This window comes from Sylvia atricapilla, chromosome Z, assembly GCF_009819655.1.
Source record: "Sylvia atricapilla isolate bSylAtr1 chromosome Z, bSylAtr1.pri, whole genome shotgun sequence".
Taxonomy (NCBI): Eukaryota; Metazoa; Chordata; class Aves; order Passeriformes; family Sylviidae; genus Sylvia; species Sylvia atricapilla.
This window is the reverse complement of record NC_089174.1, coordinates 5,625,908-5,648,810: the sequence shown is the minus strand read 5'-3', so window position 1 is coordinate 5,648,810 and position 22,903 is coordinate 5,625,908. Positions and strand designations below refer to the sequence as shown.

Genomic DNA, 22,903 nt, shown 5'->3' with positions numbered 1-22,903 from the left:
AGATCCAAAAGCGTCAGAGAGTTGTGTCAGTGAATCGTTTTTTTCTGTCACTTCTCAGCCTTGAGTGGTGCCACAATCTGACAAACTGTGCTTGTTGTTCACCTCAATCCAGCTCTGTTGTAGCAACCTCAGAGTGACCACAGAATGTGAGTGTTCAATTTACATTCCACCGCTGCTGGGAAAAGAAGTAGGAGGAACTGATAAAGGCAATGCTGTCAATACCCATGGTGCTGGCAAGAGCAGAGCTGGCTAGACTGAGTCTCTCTCACCACTTCCCCCAGTGTTCGGTTTTGTCATTGCCTTTTCCAGGTATTTTCCCCTTCATTCCTTAACTGTATTGGGCAATTTGAAATTATTTTGTCGTAAGAATGTCTGTCTCTTGTTAGAGCTAGACAAAATGACTGGAAGGTCCTTCCTCCTGAATTTGATTTGGTTTGTTATGTGGCTTTTGCCCTCTGAAAGGGGGAAAAAAAAAAAAAAAAAAAAAAAAAAAAAAAAAAAAAAAAAAAAAAAAAAAAAAAAAAAAAGCAGGTCAAATATAAGTCTCCAAAGTTCTCTGTTGAGGTGAAAGTCCAGGAGGATGAATCTTTTGAGAATTAGAGAAGCTCCATGACTCTGCTGACCTGAGAAGCCCAGAACTGGACACAGCACTCCAACTGTGGTCAGTAGGGTCACCTGGGGATGCCCCATCCCAGGATGTCCACCTTGGGTCGCCCACCCTGCGCTGGCCCAAATCCCAGACCCCAGGCAGCTCTGCCTTCTAAATCCCCAGACTGAGGAACCCCTGCACTCCCTCAGGTAGCTCTGAGCAATCCCCTCTCAGCATCTGAGCGGTTTGGGTCACATTTTCCAGGCATCCACTTCTGCCTGTACTTGGAAACATAGCTATCTATGGCTTAGGATTCCTCTGAGGAACAGAATACATGGAGCAGGCACCAAGCATTTCCCAAGTCCTCCTTTGCTCAGATTTGTACAGCAGGCTCTTAATCTTGTCACTAAGAGCAATGCAAAGTATCCAAAGTATCCAAAACATGCCATGCTTGTTATGGGAAGGTTCGCGTCTACATCCCAACTACTTTTACATATTAAAAAAGTGTTTCAAATTGTCACGTTTAACCGGGTAGGCCGTGTTTTCACGCCGGTAAGAGACCCACAGAACTGAAACTGTTGGCCGAGAGATATTAAACGCTGCGTGTTTTATTCCCGCCGCGCTCAGGGGGACAGGCGGGACACGGTGTCGCGGGCGGCGGCGGGCGGCCCGCGGTCCCCTCACGGCGCCGGGGGCGCGGGGGGGTCTGAGGGGGCGGCGGCGGCTGCGCCTGCTCGGCGCGCGGGGGCGCGCGTGACGTGCGGGGGGGAGCGGAGCGGGGCCGCGCGCGCTCGCGGCCGCCGCCCGGCCCAGGCTGCGGGCGGAGCGGGCCCAGGCCCGGCCCGGCCCCGGCGCTTCCCGCGGGCCCGGCGCACCCCGGGCCGGCACAGGTGAGCCGGGGCACGGGCACGGGCGCGGTGGAGGCGCGCGGGCCGCGCTCCGGCGCCGCCGCCGCGGCGGCTGCGGGCCGCGGCCGTGCCTGGGGCGGGCGGGCGGGCGAGCCCCGGCCGGGCCCGCCGGTGCCGCGCCGGGTGGGTAGTGCGGGCGGGCCCGGCGGCTGAGGGGCCGCGCGGGCGGGCAGAAAATGGCGGAACACAAGATGTCGGCCGGGCCGGCGGGGCGGGGAGGCCGCGACTCGGGGCCGTGGGATGGCGTTATCCCGGCCGGGACGGGGTTATTCCCGCCGGGACGGCGTTATTCCGGCGCTGTCTCCCAGCTCGCGGTCCTCACCGCGGCGGGACACCCGCTCCTTTGTCCCCGCGCTCCCTCCGCCGCCTCCCCCCGCCCCGGCGGCTCCGCGGGCGCGCCCGCGCGGGCACGCGCGGGAAGGAGGGAGGGAAGGAGGGAGGGAAGCGCCGGGATGCGCCGGGAGCCGCTGGCGGGCACCGGGAGACCCGGCCCTTGGGCGCCGCCGGCCGGCTCTGCCCCTGATTTTTACCGCGGGAAGTTTCATTGGTGCAACGCCTAGATCTGATTTTCTGTTTATTATTTATTACCTTGTATGAATAACCCTTAGCGCGTTTCAGGCAGCGGGACCGAAATCGCGTTCGCTGTTTTTGTCCGTGGCCTTTTTCAGGGATGTAGAGTGTAAGTTGTGGTGTTTCCTAGGTGGGCACAATAAAGGACTTTAAAATGGATATGCTGGGTTTTTTTATACCCAGTCCGTTCTCTGCCAAGGGTCTGTGTTAACCTGCACTTTAGTTTATTATTTGGGGTTTTCTAAGTAAGATTTTTGTGCAAGCAGGACATTTCTCATTGCGTTTCTGCCGGTTGGTGCATTAAAATTCGGGGCGGAAAAAATGAAAAAGATGTCATCAGGCGAGGATAATATTTTGTTCTTCAACTTGAATGTTAAGAAATTAAACGGGTCCACAGCGTCTACTTCAACGGTGTAGAAGTGTATTTGTTGTTCCGTTGCTCTGTGGCTGAGCCTGGTCCTTTTGGTTTAATGCAAATATGCATCTTGTGAATATCCAAAACACCAGCAGTGTATGATGTTGTGTTTTCCTTTGGAGCATGTAAACAAGATGTAAATTATTTAGAAGAACTCCACTATTTTAAAGGCGAGGTTAAGGGCTCACCTGCAATTAGGCTTCACGTGGAAATACACCACCTAAACCTATTGGGAATAAAGGTGTGTATAAATTGGGGTGATACTTAACATGGGCAAGACCACATAAAATGTATTCCTAAAGCTATATAAATAAAGAGCACGTATTTAAGCTGTAATTGGCGGTCTGTAGAAATGTTGTTTATGTTACGCACATTTTAAATACAGCAGCAATGTCTGGAAGCCAGCACAGGGATTGGGAGTTTCCTTGGGAACACCAATGATACCGTGTTTTTCCTGGGAAGGGTAGAAGTGCTGAAGCATTGGTTGTTATCTCTCCTCCTTAAAATGCTTTGCTAAAGATCTTTTGCCTTTGGAGTGTTTTCTTAAATTCTCTCTGAAATGAAAATACTCCTGGTTATTTTGTGATATAATACTCTTCTTTAGGAAGAGTAGGCTAAGAACGGATCAGTGTGTGTCCTGGGAACTTCCAGTTTTTCAGTTGAGTGTTGCTGTTAGGTATTCTTAGGTCATTGCAAACTCCCAACCATTCCCCTTGATTTTAAAAAATGCCATGTGCAGAAGTAATTTGCAGTTGTAATCAGAGAGGTCAGATATCACTTCCACTCTAAAATTCCTTGCTTGTCTCATCTGAGCCCAGTCTAAGGAAGAGTTTTGGCATAAAGAGCTGAAGTAGATTGAAATTAACCTCAGGCTCATTAGAAAGAGAACTGTTATTTTTCAGAAAAGCAAAACCATTCCAGATACAGACATATTTTAAAAATTTAGCCTTGAGACACTGCTCTGGGAGTCTCAGTGTAGATTGCATGGAATACTTCATTTTGGGATGTGATGATAATGTGTTCTTTCCTGAGCCAAGACAGCATGCTGCAATTAAAAAAAAAAAAAAAAAAGAAAAAAAAAGAAAAATACAATGGAATATTTAAAAAATCCAAGGTGAATATTTTATTGGCTGATGCTAAACACATTTTCACTGTATTTAAATATCCAGAGGAGAAGGAGAATTGAGAAATAAAACTCGAGATGTTACAAGTTAGAGGAAGAGAGGAACGGCTAAGTTTGGGATTGTGACAGGGCATGGAATTGTGGCTTTATGCCTAATTCCTCCCTTTCCAAAGCTGTGATTGGATCTGTCTGTGGTGGTGTGGGTGTGTTACACAGTGTACTACAGGAGGAAGCTGAGAAGAACCACAATTAATCACTGCACTGCATTTTTTTGCTGTTCCAAATAACAAGATTTGCCTGCATATGTGATATGTGAAACTGCACCGTCTGCACTGCTGCAACCTGTGAGCAGAACCACCTGGTTTGGGGGCTGCTGTGGGCCTTACCCAGGGTTAATTCTTCCAGCAGTAGCAGGAAGGGCTTTTCCTGCTGTCACTGCATTCCTTTAAGATCCCAAAGTTGATATAAAAAATAAATTTGTGATTGTGTGGTTGATTCAAGGCCATCCTTTGTCTGCAGTGAGGGTTTACAAGAACATTCTTCATAGGGTTGGTAAAGCTTCAATGGGATTGTTGACTGAGTGTCATCATCCCTCTCTGATTTCAGGGGAAGTTTAAGGGATTGCTGGTGCCATTCCATAACTTTGGTTCTTTTTCTAGTCCTGTTAACTATCAGGAAAACACTCCTCTAGTGGTAATTTGCTTTCCCTTCCGTGATTTAAATTCAGATCACAGTCCTAATTTGTATTAAAATTTTCTGTTTGCTACAATACGTAATATAGTTGTGCGTCTGATTATTTAATCTGAAAATAAGTTGCTTATTGAGAAGAAAAAAATTTTGGGATATTCTTCCTGTAATGTCAGATTGATGTAACTTCTCATATCCATTTACTCTGGAAAAAGGATTCTCTAAATGTAAAGGCTGTGGTCAGGAAATACTAGATATTGCCTGAATTCTGAAATAGTTAAATGAGCTATTTATGCTCTAGAGCTGCATTGTATTTTGTACTAGCAAGAATTCATTCATTTCAGGGAGAATTTTGGATGGCGGTGGCGATAATTTGGGAGTGATGGAGCATTGCATTGAAGTTCTGGAGTGCTCTGTGATCCTTACAGTGCTGAAAGATTGGAGTGGAATTGAATTAGTGAAATCCTTGCCAACTTTCCTCATGGATAATGTTTGACTTTTTATATATTCTTGAATTCAAACCTTCTTGAGGTTGATTGGTGGCTTTTCCTTGCAACTGTCATAATTGGGCACCTTTGCTAGAGGAGCTCAGGAGATGTGGGAGGTCATGGCTCTTCCTGGCCCCTTGATTCTGCCTTAGAGGTGTCTCAGATTTTGGGTACATTTTCCTACAGCTTGGCTTGGCCTTGGCTGTGTTGGTTCTTCAGGCAGAAGTCGCTCACTATGGGGTTGTCACGTGTGTTCTGCTATAAAATAATTGTAGTTTCCCTCATAGTTTAGATTTAGATGCAAAGATTTAACGAATTCTTATGATGAGGTACTGGTGGTTTCTTTTATGAGATGTAGGAGAGCATAAACAAGAGCAAGGCAGCATACTTTGGAGACTTGCCCTTGAAAGATTTGTACTCCCTGCTCCTCCCTGCCCCACTCAGGTCACATAGTTCTGAGCTCTGACTCTGCATTCACTTCCCACAACTCCTAAAACTTCTTTGCTCTGTGATGCTGTCACTTTTTCTGATTCTTGGATATGAGAGGGCAGGAAAGTACAAGATTTTAGTCTTGGGCAACAGAGATTGTTTTAGGCTTGAGATTTTTCGCCTGTGAAGGCCTTGAGCTCTTCCTGATCCTGTGGGTGGTTCTGTGGAGTCACTTTGTCTGCACTGAGAATTTGTGTAAAGTCCTTTGGGTCGCAGCAAATTGCAAAATAATTCAGAATCCCTGCACTTCAGTGTTTGGTAGCAGTGTTGGAATGCTGATTTTATCCTTCTCTCTTGTGTTACATAGAACACTGTGAAATGATACATGCTTTCTCCTGCTCTGGGAGTGACTTTGTGTAGCTGTACCTTGTCAAAGAGATTTGGCCTCCCCAGTTAAATGTACATGTAAAAATTGGCTTTGAAGTGTCTCATATATCCAAATTTTGAAAGAATTGGGAAAATTGACACTCCCAGTAGAATTCTCCACTTCCTTCATTGTAGCTCCACACATCCAGAATCACCAGTCTTGATAATTAGTTAATGAGTCTGTACAGACAGGGGCAGAGCAGAAGCTGCTTTGTGCACAGTTGCTAGTATTTATTGTTATTCTAAGGTCAAAAAGTATATACCAGAATAGTAAAGTGAATTTTGTGAAGTGTGCCTTATGGTTTTCTTGATTTTTTTAAAATAAATTCTTCTCTGTGTTTGCCAGTGTAACACATCAATCCAGTGAAGCTGATCAACTACAAGAACACTGTTAAAAGTAAATTCTCATTTTTGTTTTATTGCAGTTATTTGTGAATGAATTTGGCTGAATATGGATCCCGGTGGTGGAAGTCTTGGATTGCAGACACAGGAATCCAAAATGCCTCACACTATGATCATGCAAGATTTTGGTAAACATTTTAACTATTAAAAATAATGAGTAAAGGCTAGGAGATGATCTTCTCAGGTATTGGGAAGGACCATGTCTATACCAAGATATATGCATTTGAATTGCTAGACTGAATAATGTTAATTTTTTTTTATATTCTGATAAGAATCATTTTCTTGAGTGTCTTCAACATTAAAACTGCTCTTTGTGTGTTAAAATAGTTCATTGTACATTTTTTGTTATGTCTAGAAAAGTAGTCTGAAAATATGACTTGCCAGTCCAGTCTGATAATGAAAAACAGGTTTCTACCTCCAGCCATTCCTTGTGAAGTGGCAAGTTGTTGGAAATTTTACTGTAAATCTTGCATAAAACTGAGTGTTTCTTTTTAACAAGGCCCTTGCAGTCCAAAGGATGAGTCCTTTTATTAACAGCAACTTTGTTACCACACTTCCCCTATCATGCAGGTATTCTGTGAAGGTTCATATTGCTGCTGCAATGAAGTGTTTTCTAACTGGGAATTAAAAGAGACTGAACTGTAAACTGGCCTTTAGTTTTCCACAGATCCTAAGTTTGGGACACACTCCATGTTATGTCTTGAAGTGGTGTGTTTTGTTTATCTTAACTTGTACAGAGCAGGCTGCTTTGGACAGTGTTTATCTGGTGAAATGCAAAACATGGATGTGGAGAAGCAGCAGATTTTTACATCTGTGTTTAACTTGTCTGTGTGATAACTCCATTCCTTAGATAGACCAGTTGCTGGCGCAGTAATTGTAACATTTTTCTCTTGGTTCATGGTTGCTCCCTAGTGGCTGGAATGGCTGGCACTGCTCACATCGATGGAGACCACATTGTTGTGTCAGTCCCCGAAGCTGTCCTGGTTTCGGACGTGGTCACGGATGATGGGATAACCCTGGATCATGGCTTGGCAGCCGAGGTGGTGCAGGGGCCCGACATCATCACGGAAACGGACGTTGTCACCGAGGGCGTCATCGTGCCCGACTCCGTGTTGGAGGCTGATGTTGCCATTGAGGAGGCTTTGGACACCGGTGACCACGTGTTGACTTCTGACCTGATCACAGAAACCGTGCGAGTTCCCGACCAGGTGTTTGTGGCAGACCTTGTCACGGGCCCTGAGGGACACTTGGAGCACGTGGTGCAGGACTCTGTGTCCGGGGCCGACTCGCCCACCATGGTCTCGGAAGAGGTGCTGGTGACCAACTCGGATTCGGAAGCTGTCATCCAGGCAGCTGGGACTGTCCCCGGCTCCACGGTCACCATCAAGACCGAGGATGATGACGATGGCAAGAGCACATCTGAAGACTACCTGATGATATCTTGTAAGTCCACAGAGGTAGATGGAAGCAGGAGGGAGCTGAGCTGGAAGTGCTCTGGTGGGGAGAAGTTCCTATAAACTGGACTCTTGGAATGCTCAGGGAATAGGCTGGTACCCAGTTAATTCCTGGTGCCTGGATTTGGGGGTTTTGGTGAAAAACAAGAAAGAAAAGGACATTGGTGCCAATGAGTGAGTGGGTGCATATGTTTGTGTTTCTTAAACTAGATATTCCAGGAAATTTAAGAAAAGCAACTTGGAAAGTTAAACGTTCCATTTATTTTGAATATACAATTTTTTTCTAAAGGACAGCGCAGGTATATTACAATGCTGTGTAGATTCATGTAAAAATAACATCTTGAGATTAATCAGGAAAATACCACTAAGAAACAGTTTTTTCTAAGATCTCAAACTCAAATTTTCTCAATGTTTCCACAAAAGTGGTTTGTTTAGTGTATTAAAAATTATAATAGGCATTTCATTGTCTGTTTTGCTGTTCTGGGCTGAACTTGGAAATAAGAGGTCGTGCTCATTAATGGATTGGCTCATTGACACATTCCAGTTCCCACACAGCTTCCACCTCCATATGATCCTTCAGGTAGCTGAAGTTGACCACTGAAACAACCTTGGGTACTTTGTGTTTCTTCAGTGCTTACATTATACCCAGGGTACCAGTTGTTGCTGCTACACAAATTCAATAAGATATATTCCAAGTAATATTTTTTTTTTACTTCTTCAGATCACTTATTGAAATGTGAGTAGGTCAAAACAGATTTTATTTAGTCAGAAGCAATATGTTAAAAAGAAAGTCAATGCCAAGCGTGTCAAAGTGTCAGTCTGTTCACAACAAGCCACATTTATTGAAAATTTCGTGACAGAGGACACCACTGATTCGTGATTATAATGATTTTCCTCTTTTACAGCATTTATGTCCCTCATGCAAAATATATTTCTATGCTTGTTTTTGTTCAGTATGGGATGAACAGCAATGACTTTTGAAGTTTTCCATCATTACTGTGTCACTAACAGAAGTCAAAAAGAGGTCTTTTTGAGGAGGAAGGAACTTACAAGTCCATAAAGCAAATTAGATGTGCAACAGAAAAAAAAACCCTGTGTGTTTTTGTTATGAAAAGAGCACAATTTTTGCAGTCAGTTGTTTCACTGAACAAATTCCTCCTTTCTGACAGAGTACTTAGGATGAGTTTATTCTGTAACTGGCCATTTCCCTTGTCACTGTAAGTACAGTCATCTTTGGGATTCCTTCTGAGAGAGATGAGTGATTGATGCTGATGATCCTGCACTTAGACCAGAGCATCTGAAGCTTTCAATTACCTGATGGCCCCACGTGTGTCTGACACGTTCGTGATTTTGTCAGGTGCTCTCAAGCTTGGATTTCACAATATTTCAATGCTGTTTTGAGGCCTAGTTTTCAGCAAATTAAATTTTTATATATGTATAATCGTGATGTGCCTGAATAGTCGCAGTTGGAACCTACATTATTCATCTAGGATTTTGTTTTAAGTAATCATTTAGATAAATTGAGACGGTCATAGAATTGGTTAGATTGCGAAAGAGCTGTAGGATTACAGAGTGTAATCATTCTTCCAGCACTGCTAAGGCCAGCACTGACCGTGTCCCCAAGGGCCACATGCACTTTGCCTTTGAATCCCACCAGGGATGGGGACTCCACTGTCCTGGGCAGCTGTGCCAGGCCTGCACAGCCCTTTCCATGAAGGCACTTCTCCCAGTATCCAACCTGAGTCTCCCCTGGCACAGCTCAAGGCTGTTCCCCTGTTCCCTGGGAGCACAGCCCGACCCCCCCGGCTGTCCCCTCCTCTCAGGGAGTTGTGCAGAGCCACAGGGTCCCCCCTGAGCCTCCTTTTCTCCATGCCTCGCCCCTTCCCAGCTCCCTTCCCTTCCCTGGACACGCTCCAGCCCCTCAGTGTCCCTCTTGTCATGAGGGTCCCAGAGCTGCCCCCAGCACCTGAGGTGCTCCAGCAGTGCCAGCACAGGGGACAGCACTGCCCTGATCCCTCTGGACACCATTCCTGATCCAAGCCAGGTGCCACTGGCCTCTTGCCCACTTGGGTTGGTGTCCAGCCACGGTCACCAGCACTCCCAGGGTTTTCCCAGCCCCTCTGCCCCAGCCTGGAGCTTTCCATGGGGTTGTTGTGACCCCAGGGCAGGATCTGGCACTTGTGAACCCCCACTGTTTGCCTCAGCCCATGGATCCAGCCTGTCCAGACACCCCTGAAGAGCTTCCCACCTCCAGCATCAACACTTCCCCAACTCAGTGTCATCTGCAAAGCTGATCCCTTCATCTGGATCACCGATAAAGATCTTTCAGCTCTGTTGTGTTTCCTAAGTTTTGAGCCTGTGTTGTACTGGGAATTCCAGCCTGACTGTGCAAAGTGTCTGTGGTTATGTTTTTGTCAGTGGTGATGAATCATTCTTATGCAGTTGTTATTTTATTGTTTAAATATTACCCTTGAATTTTTTGTTTATGGAGATAATGTGTTGTGTAGAATAGACAAAGACCTCAGTTTATCAAGCAGGTCAAAACCTTTTATTTACTTACATGTATTCAATCTTCAAATGCTGTCAATATTGTAGAAAGTGAAATATTTCGTTTGGGGTATATATAGAGGACTATTGAACTGTTTTTATAATGTGAATCACACTAAAGTGATAGTTCTAAAGAGTTTCAAAATACTTAGTTGTCTTTTAATGAAATTTAGCATCTAAAAAGGGGAGACTTTACACAAGATGCTAGATATGCCCTCAGGGAATACCACGAATTTTTCTGTGGAACACATGTGGGAACTACTAAAATACGACATTTTAGGGTATGGAAGTGACTGTAGAGTTTTAATTTCCCTAACGCTTGTTGGGAGTTACTGCTTAAATGGCAGAACCATAGAATGGGTTGGATTGGAAGGCACTTTACTGAAAGGTGATTTTTCACCTTTTTTTTTTTTTGAGGTGACATTCCTGTGTAGGTATTTTATACTCTTGTGGTAATTACATTTTCTGTGTAAATACCATTTGGACAACAGTAAGTTCATTTTGATATTTGTGTCACTGTCTGTGTATGGTTTTGTGATTGAGAATTTTCACTGGAAGATTATCACGACTCTGCAGATAAATTCAGCTTTTTCAAACCAGTTTTATAAGCACAGGATTTAAAACTATCTACTTTTGATGCATTCACAACACGAATACCACAGGGTGTTCACGATTCTTGGCTTTAAACCATCAGAACACCTTGATAGAAAGGAATTGAATCCCAAATGCAGTGGCGGGCCCCTGACCCCAGCCCTTGTCAGAGAGAGATGGAGCTGGTGAGCAGCACGTGCTGTGCTGCAGGGGCAGTGGGCCGTGGAGCTGAAGCCTCCCCTCTTTTGTTTTTCAGGTTTGCGATATTCAGACCCACAGCGGGTTGCCAGCCCCCGCTCCGCGTGCCGGCCCCATGCACTATTCTGGTGACCTCAAAGCCACCACTGACCCACACTGGAGCTGGCCCGGGGGTAAGGTACTGTGCCACCAACACCTCCTTTTTAGTGTCTTACACTGTTGCCTCATTTGCTGAACATTTTAGGATTCCTACTCCTCTATTTGAACCTATGGGACTTAAGTAGCTCAGACATTAGAAAAACCCGGAGAATTGTCAAAGCGTGGGACTTACCTTGCCCTCGTGTTGCTCCTCTGGTGGCTGTGGTATCACCAGCATAGTGCATGTGAGGCATCACATGGATTGGGAGCTGGCAATCCACGGTGAATCTGGACATCACACACCTGAAAACAGCCAAGCCAGGTAAGTTTACCACTTGAGAGTGTGCTGAGTTTTCCTTTAAAGCTTGTTCACTCAGGAGGATTCAGCATCTATTTATGGAGGTTCTCTGTTGTGTTTTCTCAGTTTATTTTAAGGGTCCAGATAATAACGTGTAGTGCTTCTGGTGGGTGAGTCAGAGCTGGAAGACACTTTGATATTCCGTTGACAGAAAGGAAGCAAGCATTCCCTGTTCCCCTGAGCTACCCCTGGGAAAAGCAGCAGGGGATTTAGCACTGATGGGATAGCAGTGATTGAAAGCATCTTAGCAGAATATTTTCATCAGCTGTTCTAACAAACAGAACAGTTCTAAAAAACAGTAGTATTTTAGAACCTGACAAAGGTTACTTGTCTTGCTGTGTGTTGTTTTTCTCTTACCTAAATCTGTTTAAAAGGTAGATGGAAGCCATGAGATGTACTTCAGATAAGACAAGATTTCAATCAAAAGCAATTGCCAATTCTTTGTGTTTTGTTGTATTTGAAAGAAAAAAGTAACATCTTACACATAACACTTTATAACTTCCTGATTGGTTTCCATTTTTTTAGCTTAAATTATAAAGACTTTTTTTTGAGTAGAGTAGAGTAGAGTACACAGGATGGTTAATGGTGTAGAACTAACGACAAATGTTAAAAATACTGTTCTACGTTTGCCCCCTAAAACAACAGGACTCCGTATTTTTACAGGATATTGAAGATTTGGGAGCTTTACAGGCAATATTAAAACACAGTATGTGAGTGTACATGCTATATTTGTGTTTTAGGGTTCTCTTTTGATGAAAACATTCTTTAAAAAATAGGAAAAATCCCCACTTTTTTCCTTCATGCAATGTTTATTGCATTGCAGTTGATGTAACTATCTAAAATTGTGGGATTTTTTTCTTACATTATTTCACCAGCCCCATAGTGGTGCACAGTCTCTGTCACATATTAGTTAAATAGTTGAAAATTTTTCCATGAAGAAAACTTCCTGTCACACATGTGGTAACTCCCCTGTTCAGCAGGAAGTTGCTGTTGTTGAATAACTTCCCAAGACTGAAGTACTTTTTTCTGTTAAACTGGTAACATGTCATGTTTATATGAGTTTAGAAAAATGTATATATGTTACGTATATATACATAGAGTTAAGAGTTTAGAGTTTAGAAAAAATTAGTGTTGCTTGAGTTGCAGATTTGAAAAGAACTTTATTACCACCTCCCAATTCTAAATTGGCAGGGTTTGTAATCTTTGAAATACTCTTTTTGGCAGTCATAGAGCTGGGTGTATAATCCCTTCTTGTACTGGGAATTGCCTCCAGTCCTTCCAACACTCACACATGCAGTGGGAATGGTCACTGTATTAAATTAAACTTATATTTATCATTTTCCAGAACATGCATAAGAAACTTGTATAAACATTAAAAGCCTTGCAGGAAAAAAGTCTTTAATAAATTCATGATTAGCAAATGTATGGAAATACTTTCTCCAAGATAAGGAAATTTCAGCATCTCTACTTTTCTCCCTTCTGACAATGAGACAAATGCCTCGTTCTGGCAGCATTTAAAAATGTCAATTAGCAGGTGCAGTAACACTTCCACAGTGGGTATAAAGGGGTTTAATGACATGGTGCTGGGAAAATCGAGTGTCAGAGGAATATTGTGGTTCTCTGTTGTGGCTCTCTCAGTGTTTGTGCTCTGACTGTTCCCAGTGTCCTGCCAGGTCACACAACATCAGGCAGCATGTGTCAGACTCTCACTCATTAAGGTGTTGATGTTCCTGGCATTGATTTCAGTGAAGATTTAGAAAGTCTTTTTAATTAAAAAAACCAGAAACTCGCTTCCTGAGTAAATTTTTTTTTCCTGATCGATGTTTGATACTTTTTCAGCAGTGGAATTAGTCCGTTAGTTACAAAAAAAAAACCCCAAACCCCACCGAACAGCTGAACCAGCATTTTTAAAATGTTTTCCATAGATGTTTCAGGTTACAGAGCCTGGTGCTGATAACAAGGTTGTGAGATCAATCCCCATATGGATCATTCACTTAAGAGTTGGACTTGATCCTTTTGGGTCCTTCTAACTCAGAATATTTCAGTTTTCATCAAAGTATAGACTTCACAGAGGTTCTAAAACAACACCAAATATTATTTGTACTTACCTACATTTTACCCAGTTCTGTCCTCAGTAACTTCTGTACTCACCTGGTGCAGTCCAAGATTTGTGAATAGAGATGAGGTTTCCCAGTGCTGTGAGCTGGGTGTGTGTCCATGGAATCTTGTCCATGAGTGAGAAGAGCTTACTTTGGGATTGCTGGTGTGGATTCCCACTCCCCTGCTGCTGGAGAGGCACCTTCTCCTTCCCACCTCTTGTGACTGCTCTGAGCTTTAAAGGCTTAAAGGGACTCCAGTTTAGCCCAGTGCTCCAGGGGGTTAAAGCAGCTCTTGGGAGCAGCCACGAGTGCCCTGAGAGCAGGAAACTGGGAGGGGATTGGGGACCACTGCAGCCATCCCAGGTAAGCCAGCTTTTCCCAGGGATCAGAGCCTTGGCATCCACATGGCATCAGGAAGTTCTGCTGTCATCTCAGTGTTCATTTTAAGGAGTTTTTCTTTGCTTAGTGCCACACATATTTTAATATTACATGTGCAGTACGATGATATTTCTCTGGAATGTATTTCATTCAGATTTTGTCTACATTTTGTGGGATTCTCCTCTATTTAGAGGACTTCAGTGGGTGTTCAGCACTGCACAGGTTTGTGTTGACCATCTGCACAGGAGCTAAATTTGTCCTTGGAGAGAAGTGTGTCAGTAAATGTGTCAGAGAGATGCTGAGTTCAGTGCACTCTGTGTTGGTAATTTGAGGTGTATCTGTGGTCATCTCTCTGAATGCCCTTTTTACCAAAATAATTTTAATAGTTTGGATGGGGTTTTTTCCTTAGAAATTAAATGAACATTTTGAATGTATAAAGCAAATAATCAGCAAGTGAGTTGTGTAAAGAATGAGAGTCAATCTCTGATAGTAGTATTTGGATTTGTTGTCACTGCATCTGTTAATCAAGTGGTAAAGTGGATAAAATCATCATTTCTTTTAGGGAGAAGATACAGTCAGATTTTTGATGCGCACTTCTTTAGCTGGGAATATACTTCAAGTCATCACACTCCACAAGAGTTTCAGCCACTGAATTTGTGCCTCAGAGTGAAACTTTTGATAACTCTTAGACTGTAACAGGCTATTTTGGGTTAATTTTTAACACTTTTTAAATAGATGTTTAATTTTATTTATTAATACATTTTTTGCTTTCTAAGAGTAATAGTTTCAGCCATAACCAGTTGTCTCATTCCCTTTGATGACAAGCTCCCTCTTGTGTCCTTCATTTTGCAATTCCTGCTGTATTTCCTGAGTTGCAATAAAATACTGAACTTCTGGGATCTCTTTTAAGTTTCTTAAGCTGCTTTTAAAGGCCGCTTATGAAAACAAACCTTCCTTGTGCATGGGGAGAAAATCATGCTACTGATTATTTTAACTTCTAAAACTGTGTTTGAACCTCATTATTATTCTCTTCTCTTTGCAGTGGATGATGTTGGAGAGAAATTGGACCATATAGGGAGCACTCCCTTGAAGATCAGTACTGAGGTGGCAAATGATGATGTTGCCAAAGACGATGGCTTTGGTTCAGAAGTTATCAAAGTCTACATATTTAAAGCTGAAGCTGAAGATGATGTTGAAATTGGTACATTGAAATCCTGTTTATTCTTTCACCAGTGTGAAGGGTTTCAGGGGCTTTCTGTCTGTTCTTCATTCCACATAATCCAGTGACTGTAGTGTTTTGTAGTAAGAGACGTGTGGAGGCTGCGCAGATGCAGCAAATGCTGGCTGTGGATTAGTCTTGAGTTCTTTTTTATTAGCAGGGCTATTTTCAGGCAGCCAAAGCCCAAATGTAGAAGTGGCTGTGTGTCTGCAGCTGTGTTTTTAACTGGTGCTTTTCTCTGACTTTGCAAAACACAAGTATGTCAGCACAGCAGAGTCTCTGGAGTGGATCCCTTTTGTTGGTGGGAGCCTTAGGTGGCCTTTGCAGAGAGAGGGGAGGATTTCTGGGGCTGCAGGTGAACCAAGGGACTCAGAATTCTCTGCAGTTCCCTTTCCCCATAGACCAGCACTCCACATGCTCTGAGGGTATGCACAACTCACCTGTGTCTGTTCTGAAAAAGCAAAACCTCCCTCTTGGTTGTTCTTGGAGCTGAAGTCTCTGGATCATTCCCAGGCTCTGTTCCCAAAATACAGTTTGTTCCTCTGGGGATGGGCTGTCAGTCTCCAGGGACAGAGCGGACAGACTGCTCATGCAGCAGCACAGAGAGCCAAAGTCTCTGATGGCTGAGAAGTAATTCCCAACAGGGCTGTTCTCTGAGCTGCTCTCAGAAAGATGGCCCCAGCAAGTCAAAAAAATACTTGGATCTGAAATTAATCTTACCAGTGGCTTTGTTCACATTGACTTGATGTGTGTAACTTCTTTTTGTTCAAGGTGGGACAGAAATTGTCACCGAGAGTGACTTCCACAATGGCCATCCTGTAGCTGGAGTCATTGAACAAGGAGGTGTTGGGAGAATGCAGCGAGAAAAAATGGTTTACATGGCTGTTAAGGACTCTTCTCAGGAAGATGAAGATATTAGTAAGCATAATAAGAAATATTTTTGTTTCTCATGCTGTTTGTACACCCATATAACCATCATTCTCAAGGACATTTTTAATTTTTTCTGAAAGATTCTTCAGTCTGAAGTAGTAGAAAACTACACTTATCTTCACTAAAAATAAAAAGCAAGCTATAATTATTTTAAAGTGATGTGGATAATGCACTTTATGCATACTGTGGGCAGGCATTTCATTATTTATATTAAATTTAACATGTCCCTGGATGAAGTTAGTGAGGTTAGTCAAGCTTCTTATTTTTCTGTTTTCCTACTGTGAATTAAGCAGTTTTCTGACAAAGTGGCAAATGTCATCAGCTGCAAGTTCCTGAGTTTGTGTATTGGAAATATTGTGGGCATTTGTTTTGGATTAGTATTAATTGATACATGTTTTCTCTCTTTAAGGAATGTCTGAATAAGCAATGATCCCCTAAATGCCAAAGGAAGAAAATTAATTTATAATGAGTATCAATCAGAGAGAGAGCGCAAATTAAATGAAGGATAAGTTTGGACAGGCAGAATAAAATTAAAGATTTATTCTCCTCCCTTCATCCAGGCTGTGCTGAAATAGCAGATGAAGTTTATATGGAAGTTATTGTAGGGGAAGAAGAAGCCACATCACTTCCAGACACCCAGCTTGAGGACTCTGGCGTGAATAAAACCTTTGTCCCCGTTGCTTGGGCTGCTGCATACGGTAGGAACCTGTGCTGCTTTCCTGAAAATCCCTGCCATTGTTTCCTCGGTCATCCAGCTGCCAGCATCTCTGGGATGACCTCACCTTATTCTTGGGGTTTGGAAACAGCTCCTGACCTCTGCCATCCAGTGATTGCTGTGTGTTCAGTTTTGGGGAGTAGAAAGGAAAGCTTGTTAGGAGAAGTTTGATTCTGTTTCAGATCCCAGCTCAGATTTACAGAGTATGTGGGGTTTGATGCTTAATATGGAAGATCTTAAACAACAAGAGCAGCCTTAAGTATTTTACATTAGTAGGAGGAAGGGAGAAATAGGAAATAGTAGGAATAAATGTGTAAATATGTTCCGAATAATTTCAGTTTATATACATGTTTTAAGCCTGTTAGTCCTTCAGGTGAGAAACAAAAAAGTGATTTGTTTTCAAATAGTGGAACTGTCTTAGGATATATTGTAAGTTCTGTCTGTTCTTTTGTATAATTTCCTTGGATTTTGGTGTGTTAAATGTTTGTTAAGAAGGTACCAAGTTATCCGTAGTCTTTGTTACAATTAATTGAGCAAGTTAGTGAAAATCCCTTGGTGTGGTAATGAGAGCCTAATAGTTAGGCTGGTAGAGTGCTTCAGAACCACAGAGATTTGGCACATAGCAGCAAATGCTTCCAGTGCAAAATGAGGAATGTGCTCCTGAGGTATTCCTTGTGCATCTCCAAAACTTCATTGTGCTGAGAGGCCGATAAGGACCAAGTCCTCTTATCTGCCTGCTTCTACTCCAGACAGATAACGTGCTTCCATCTCAGGAGCAAAGTGTGCATTTCAGATGACCTCTGCATTGCAATCTGAGGGGATAGATGAGGTTAAAAGTTTTCAGAAACAAGCATATTAATAATGGAAAGCAGGAGAGCCAGCAGGGTAAGCAATGCAAACACAGATGGAGTGGATATTAACTCCTCCCAGGGATGGGATTTTTGTCTCCTGAGGCTCATGATTACGCAACACCAAGCTGCACATCTCCATTTGGATGGTGTTAACCTGTTATTTATTGGCTAAGTTAGTTTTCTCTCACTATCAGGCTTTCAAAAGCAGCATCTTTAAAAGGAATATTATTTTATAATGACTAAAATACCATTTTCTGCAGGAGATGAAAGAAGGCTTCCCCGAAGATACGAAGATGGTCAAGCGGCAGGTGAGGACTTTTAACAGCATTAAAACTAAAACTGTCTTTGAAAAAATAGACATTTCTCTGTCAGTGCTCCAAATCAGAGATGCAAAGAATGAGCCATAAATTCGATATTGAAGGACTTCACAGTCTTTCTCTACTGTTTTGAATGAAAACAATTTTAGATGTCTGTAGGCCTTTTTTGGAGGGGGGGGAGGTTGGGAGGCACTGCCAAGTTTTTAGTGAAGTTTTGCAGACAGAAAGGAGATAATGCAGTTGTTAACAAGTAAAAAATAAGTTAAATAAAAATCAAGATATATATGTAGAAATTAATCAGTGTTTAAACAATCATACCCTTGACTTTTTGCCAGGAAAGATAGATAGTGTTCCTATTAGCACACTTCTTTTTAATGTATGTTGGTAGTAGAAGAATGGGCAATGCTTGTTTTTAAAAAGTAGATAATGCTGCTGTGCAATTCCAGTCATCAGTCCCAAAGAAACAAGTTGTTTAAGGTTTTTTATGGTGTCTAATTTTTGTTTCTAGGAAATAACTTGGATACACGATTAGAAAACAAAAACGGTAATGCAACACAGTACCTGCAGATTTGTGATAGCATTAGCACTAATAGAGTGCTCAAACAAAAAACCAAGAAAAGGAGGAGAGGAGAGGCCAGGCAATGGCAAACAGGTAAACACTGGATGGTTACGGTATTGTCATGGAGTGCCACTTACTCCTGTCCTATTCCTTTTCTCTTTTTTAAGCTGATGCAGAATTAAAAGCTATAAATGATGATTTGCGTATTTCCTGTGTCCTTCCCCCCTCCAGTTCTGTGCCTAGAAAATGTCATACTTTGTTATTCAGAGTCAGTACGCTCAGGGCTGATGCAATTCATTGGAATGTTGCAAGCTATTAAAAAGTACCCATGACTATATTCAGTGCACATGTGATATTCCTGATCTGTTTGAGCAGTTTCTAAAAGAGAACTATATAAACTATAGGTGCTCTGGATGGGGTTTTTTTAAACTGAGCCACTCTCTCTCTGCTGCAAGTGTAAGTGCATGAGTCTGAACAGCACTTGGCTGATTTAAAACTTCTTCATCAGTAAATGTGTTTCCTTCATAACTTGTTTTTGTTTGTTTAAAAACAGCTGTTATAATAGGTCCTGATGGACAGCCCTTAACAGTTTACCCTTGTCATATTTGTGGGAAAAAATTTAAATCCAGAGGATTCTTGAAAAGGCACATGAAGAACCATCCCGATCATATGATCAAGAAGAAGTACCAGTGTACAGACTGTGACTTTACAACTAACAAAAAAGTAAGTTTCCACAATCATCTGGAAAGCCATAAACTTATAAATAAAGTTGATAAAACGCACGAGTTTACAGAGTACACGAGAAGATACAGAGAGGCGAGCCCGTTGAGTTCCAATAAACTCATCCTGAGGGACAAGGAGCCCAAGCTCCACAAGTGCAAATATTGTGACTATGAGACTGCAGAGCAGGGGCTGCTCAACAGGCACCTGCTGGCAGTCCATAGCAAGAACTTCCCTCATGTGTGCGTGGAGTGCGGGAAGGGCTTCCGCCACCCCTCGGAGCTGAAAAAGCACATGAGGACCCACACGGGGGAAAAGCCATACCAGTGTCAGCACTGCGTGTTCAGGTGTGCTGACCAGTCCAACCTGAAAACTCACATCAAAACCAAACATGGCACCGACCTGCCCTTTAAATGTGAGCACTGTCCCCAGGCCTTCGCCGACGAGAAGGAGCTGCAGCAGCACACTGAGCTCTTCCAAGGGCATAAGACTCACCAGTGTCCCCACTGTGACCACAAGAGCACCAACTCCAGTGACCTGAAGCGACACATCATTTCAGTGCACACCAAGGATTTTCCCCACAAATGTGAGGTGTGTGAGAAAGGCTTCCACCGGCCCTCGGAGCTCAAAAAGCATAGCGAGACCCATAAAGGGAAAAAGATCCACCAGTGTAGGCACTGTGACTTCAAAACCTCCGATCCTTTTGTGCTCAGTGGGCACATCCTCTCCGTTCACACCAAGGACCTGCCTTTTAAATGCAAAAGGTGTAAAAGGGGCTTCAGGCAGCAGAACGAACTGAAGAAGCACATGAAGACCCACAGTGGCAGGAAGGTGTACCAGTGCCAGTACTGTGAGTACAGCACCACGGACGCGTCGGGCTTTAAGCGCCACGTCATCTCCATCCACACCAAAGACTACCCCCACAGGTGTGAGTACTGCAAAAAGGGCTTCCGCAGGCCCTCCGAGAAAAATCAGCACATAATGAGGCACCACAAAGAGGCCATAGTGTGATAGGTGAGCTCCAGAAGGAAGTGGTGTAGAAACTGTGATATGCTAATTGGGGAAAAAAAATAAATCTCACGAACTGTTTCTCCTGGTTTCAAAGCTTGATATTAAACCATAACTTTACATTCTTTGTATTAAAAGTCTTAAAAAAGTATTAGGGTTGGCAGGGGATCTCATAGCCCTACGATTGTTGCTGATCAGAATCTAAAGAGCACTAGAGAATGCAGAGGATGGATGAATGTCTTAAATTTGCAGAAGGATGGATGAATGTCTCCAAGTGAACAGTATTTGCCATTGCTGAGTCTAGAGGACAGGGCAGAGCTGATTGTGTGACCCATTCTGTCAGTCCCAATGTGTGTCTCCAGTATGGAAGCAGATCCTTGGTGGAGTGAGCTACAGAGGGTTTGCAAAGGAGCCCACTCTTCACTTCTTGTGCAGTTTGGAACGGGGGGTTTTAGTCAGACACTTCATCACAACATTTTCAATTGTGCCTAGAAGTTGAATTTCAGAACTGGCGAAATTTGAGGAGGCGGGGGGGTGGGTGTCCCTTGTTTGGTTTGGTTTTTTTAAAACATTTCGTAGGGAAACTTTTTGGTTTCCTTTATTAGTTTAGGTCCAAGAAGCTTTTTTTTTACTGGTTTTCAAAGCTGCTAACCTATTTTATTGCAGGATATGATGTTTAAAATAGAGCATTATGTTATGGTCTCAGAGGTGGTGTTCTGGTGCTAGGGTTAAAGATGTATATGTGTATAATTTCCCTTTTTCTACCTGAAACTACAGTTGAATGTTGTTCAGTATGGCACATATAACAAAAATAACTTTGAATTTGACTTTTTTTTTAAAAAGGATAAAAATGGATGCAGCTCATAGTGTTGTGACTCAACACTAATTTTTTTCTTTGCTACTTTAAAAGTCTTCTCTAAAAAGAATATTAAAAACAGTTGAAAACTGTATGGGTTTTTAAATTAAAATTCAGAGTACTTAGAGGTTCTTTAGGGCAGTGTTGTTAACAGGTATGACAGTTACTGTCCTACCTCCTAATAAGAAATTTTCCATATAGACGTAAAATTGCACCTTTTAATCGATTCTTTTAAAAAAAGATCTATACCATGCTATAAACATGCATTTTCAATCTGTAAGAAAGTATATATGCAGTATTTAACCAGAAAAATCTGCTGCCACTAGAGTTTGGAGGTGGATCTTGAGTTTACAGTGTATACATTTAAAATATGCATCCCTTTAAAAATGCTTTGTGTTAGCATGCTGCAAATCCAATGGCGCTTATATAACGAGCTGGTCTAGGGCTATTTAATGAAAAACCTGGTCATAAATGTTATGCATATAATGTGTATTTTTTACTTTTTTTAGTTGCTTCATGTTTGCACACAGCTGTTCACATGAGAAATTGTAACTTCATGCTATATTGTGGCTTTGTGTTCCAGATAATGTTCATATTTTGTTTTTGCACCAGATGAGAATCAGTTCCTTGAGAATAAATTTTTTTTATATTTCTAAACTTCAGAAAGTTAAAATTTGGGAAATCTCTTAGACAAATAAGTGTTTTATGTGGCTGTAAAAAATGATGTACACGCTGTAAAATAAGATTGTCACTGTTCTGTGGGATTATTATTTCTAAATGTGTTACTCATCGTAACGGCATACAATAAAATGCATCTCTTGCACTCCAGATTTTTTTTGGATTTTCCTTTTCATTTATGGTGTTTAGGAAAGTCCCAGTCTCTGTAAATTCGCCTGATATTTTGAATTGCATTATTGACTAATTAATATGTAATCACATTTCAAGTAAACAGGTTACTGCAGATCTATTTATCTATTTATGTTGAGAAGAGAACATTGGTATGATTTAACCCTTTAGACTTACAGGTAATGTACTTGTGTTTGTTTTACTTATTTCTAAAATAATTATCAAATGTGGTACTGACATTCCTTTGAATTTTTTTTCCCTTTAAAAGAACAAAAAACTTCTATGTATTTTGGGAAAACCCAGGTAGGTCTTTGTCTTTTTACCTGTGTAATAGAACAGCTTGCAGAATGAAACGTTAAAAACGCTGCTCTCTTTTTAGAATACTTGAATTACAACACCAATAACAGATTAAAAAGCTGAAGAAGAGCATGGGCTATTAAATGAACCCTTCATTGAGGATTTCCAACGGGCTTTGAGCCACTGAACTTGCAGGTTTTGTACAAAGAGCAGAAATTAAGCAGACAGGAATGAATTCATCTGGGTTTTGTTGCTGCTTTTCTCTGCATGCTCAGCAGTCAGAAGGGAAAAAATCTTAGTGATTTAAACCTGTGGATTTCTGACAATGTCAGTGCTTTTTTCCTGAATTTTACGTTGAATACGTGGACTGGAGGAGTTTCTTCCTAGCCTGAAGATGATCCCTGACTCTGCCCATGGCTGCGCTGGCTTGTGTTTCCACCCTACGGAATGGACCAAATAATCAGGTAATTATTATTCTGTATCAAAGCAGGAGGTCAGTTGCTGTTCTTGACAAGATTTTACCGTGAAGTGGTGTTTTAAATCTGAAATGCAAGGATAAAATGCCACCTGAATCCTCAGCAGTTTGAGGGACAGTTCCCAAATCCTTCTCAGTGCTCTTTTCCCAGTAAATATTTGAGAGCTGTGACCAGTCAGGGGCGCTTGAGCAAGCAGAGCCTCACAAAGGTGTGCAGGGCTTGCTCTGAAATGTCAGATCTGTTTGGTGCAGCTTTTTAGTGGGCTGACAGGTGCAGTTAAAGGTGATTCACATCCTGATCATCAGCTGT

The 22,903-nt window shown here is 42.4% G+C and overlaps 1 protein-coding gene across 3 annotated transcripts; it reads left to right on the top strand.

Moving 5' to 3' along the window:
• Positions 1-1,371: 1,371 nt before the first annotated feature.
• ZNF711 (zinc finger protein 711) lies at positions 1,372-21,803 on the top strand. Of its 3 annotated transcripts, XM_066339368.1 has the most exons (10): positions 1,372-1,479; positions 6,061-6,165; positions 6,950-7,480; positions 14,843-15,001; positions 15,791-15,937; positions 16,510-16,647; positions 17,776-17,823; positions 18,341-18,484; positions 18,945-19,114; positions 19,544-21,803. In XM_066339368.1, the coding sequence occupies exons 2-10, from the start codon at positions 6,087-6,089 to the stop codon at positions 20,120-20,122; spliced, it is 1,995 nt and encodes a 664-aa protein (XP_066195465.1). In that variant the 5' UTR covers positions 1,372-1,479; positions 6,061-6,086; the 3' UTR covers positions 20,123-21,803. The 3 variants fall into 3 exon arrangements, with proteins under 3 accessions (XP_066195465.1, XP_066195464.1, XP_066195463.1); XM_066339367.1 differs by having other exon boundaries at positions 18,341-18,376; positions 18,945-21,803; XM_066339366.1 differs by having other exon boundaries at positions 18,945-21,803.
• Positions 21,804-22,903: the final 1,100 nt, after the last annotated feature.

Coding starts and splice junctions, on each gene's coding strand:
- ZNF711 (XM_066339366.1), top strand. CDS start 6,087: ATGGATCCCGGTGGTGGAAGTCTTGGATTGCAGACACAGGAATCCAAA. Junction 7,481..14,842: donor AGACTACCTGATGATATCTT/GTAAGTCCACAG, acceptor TTCTCTTTGCAG/TGGATGATGTTGGAGAGAAA. Junction 17,824..18,340: donor CGAAGATGGTCAAGCGGCAG/GTGAGGACTTTT, acceptor TTTTGTTTCTAG/GAAATAACTTGGATACACGA.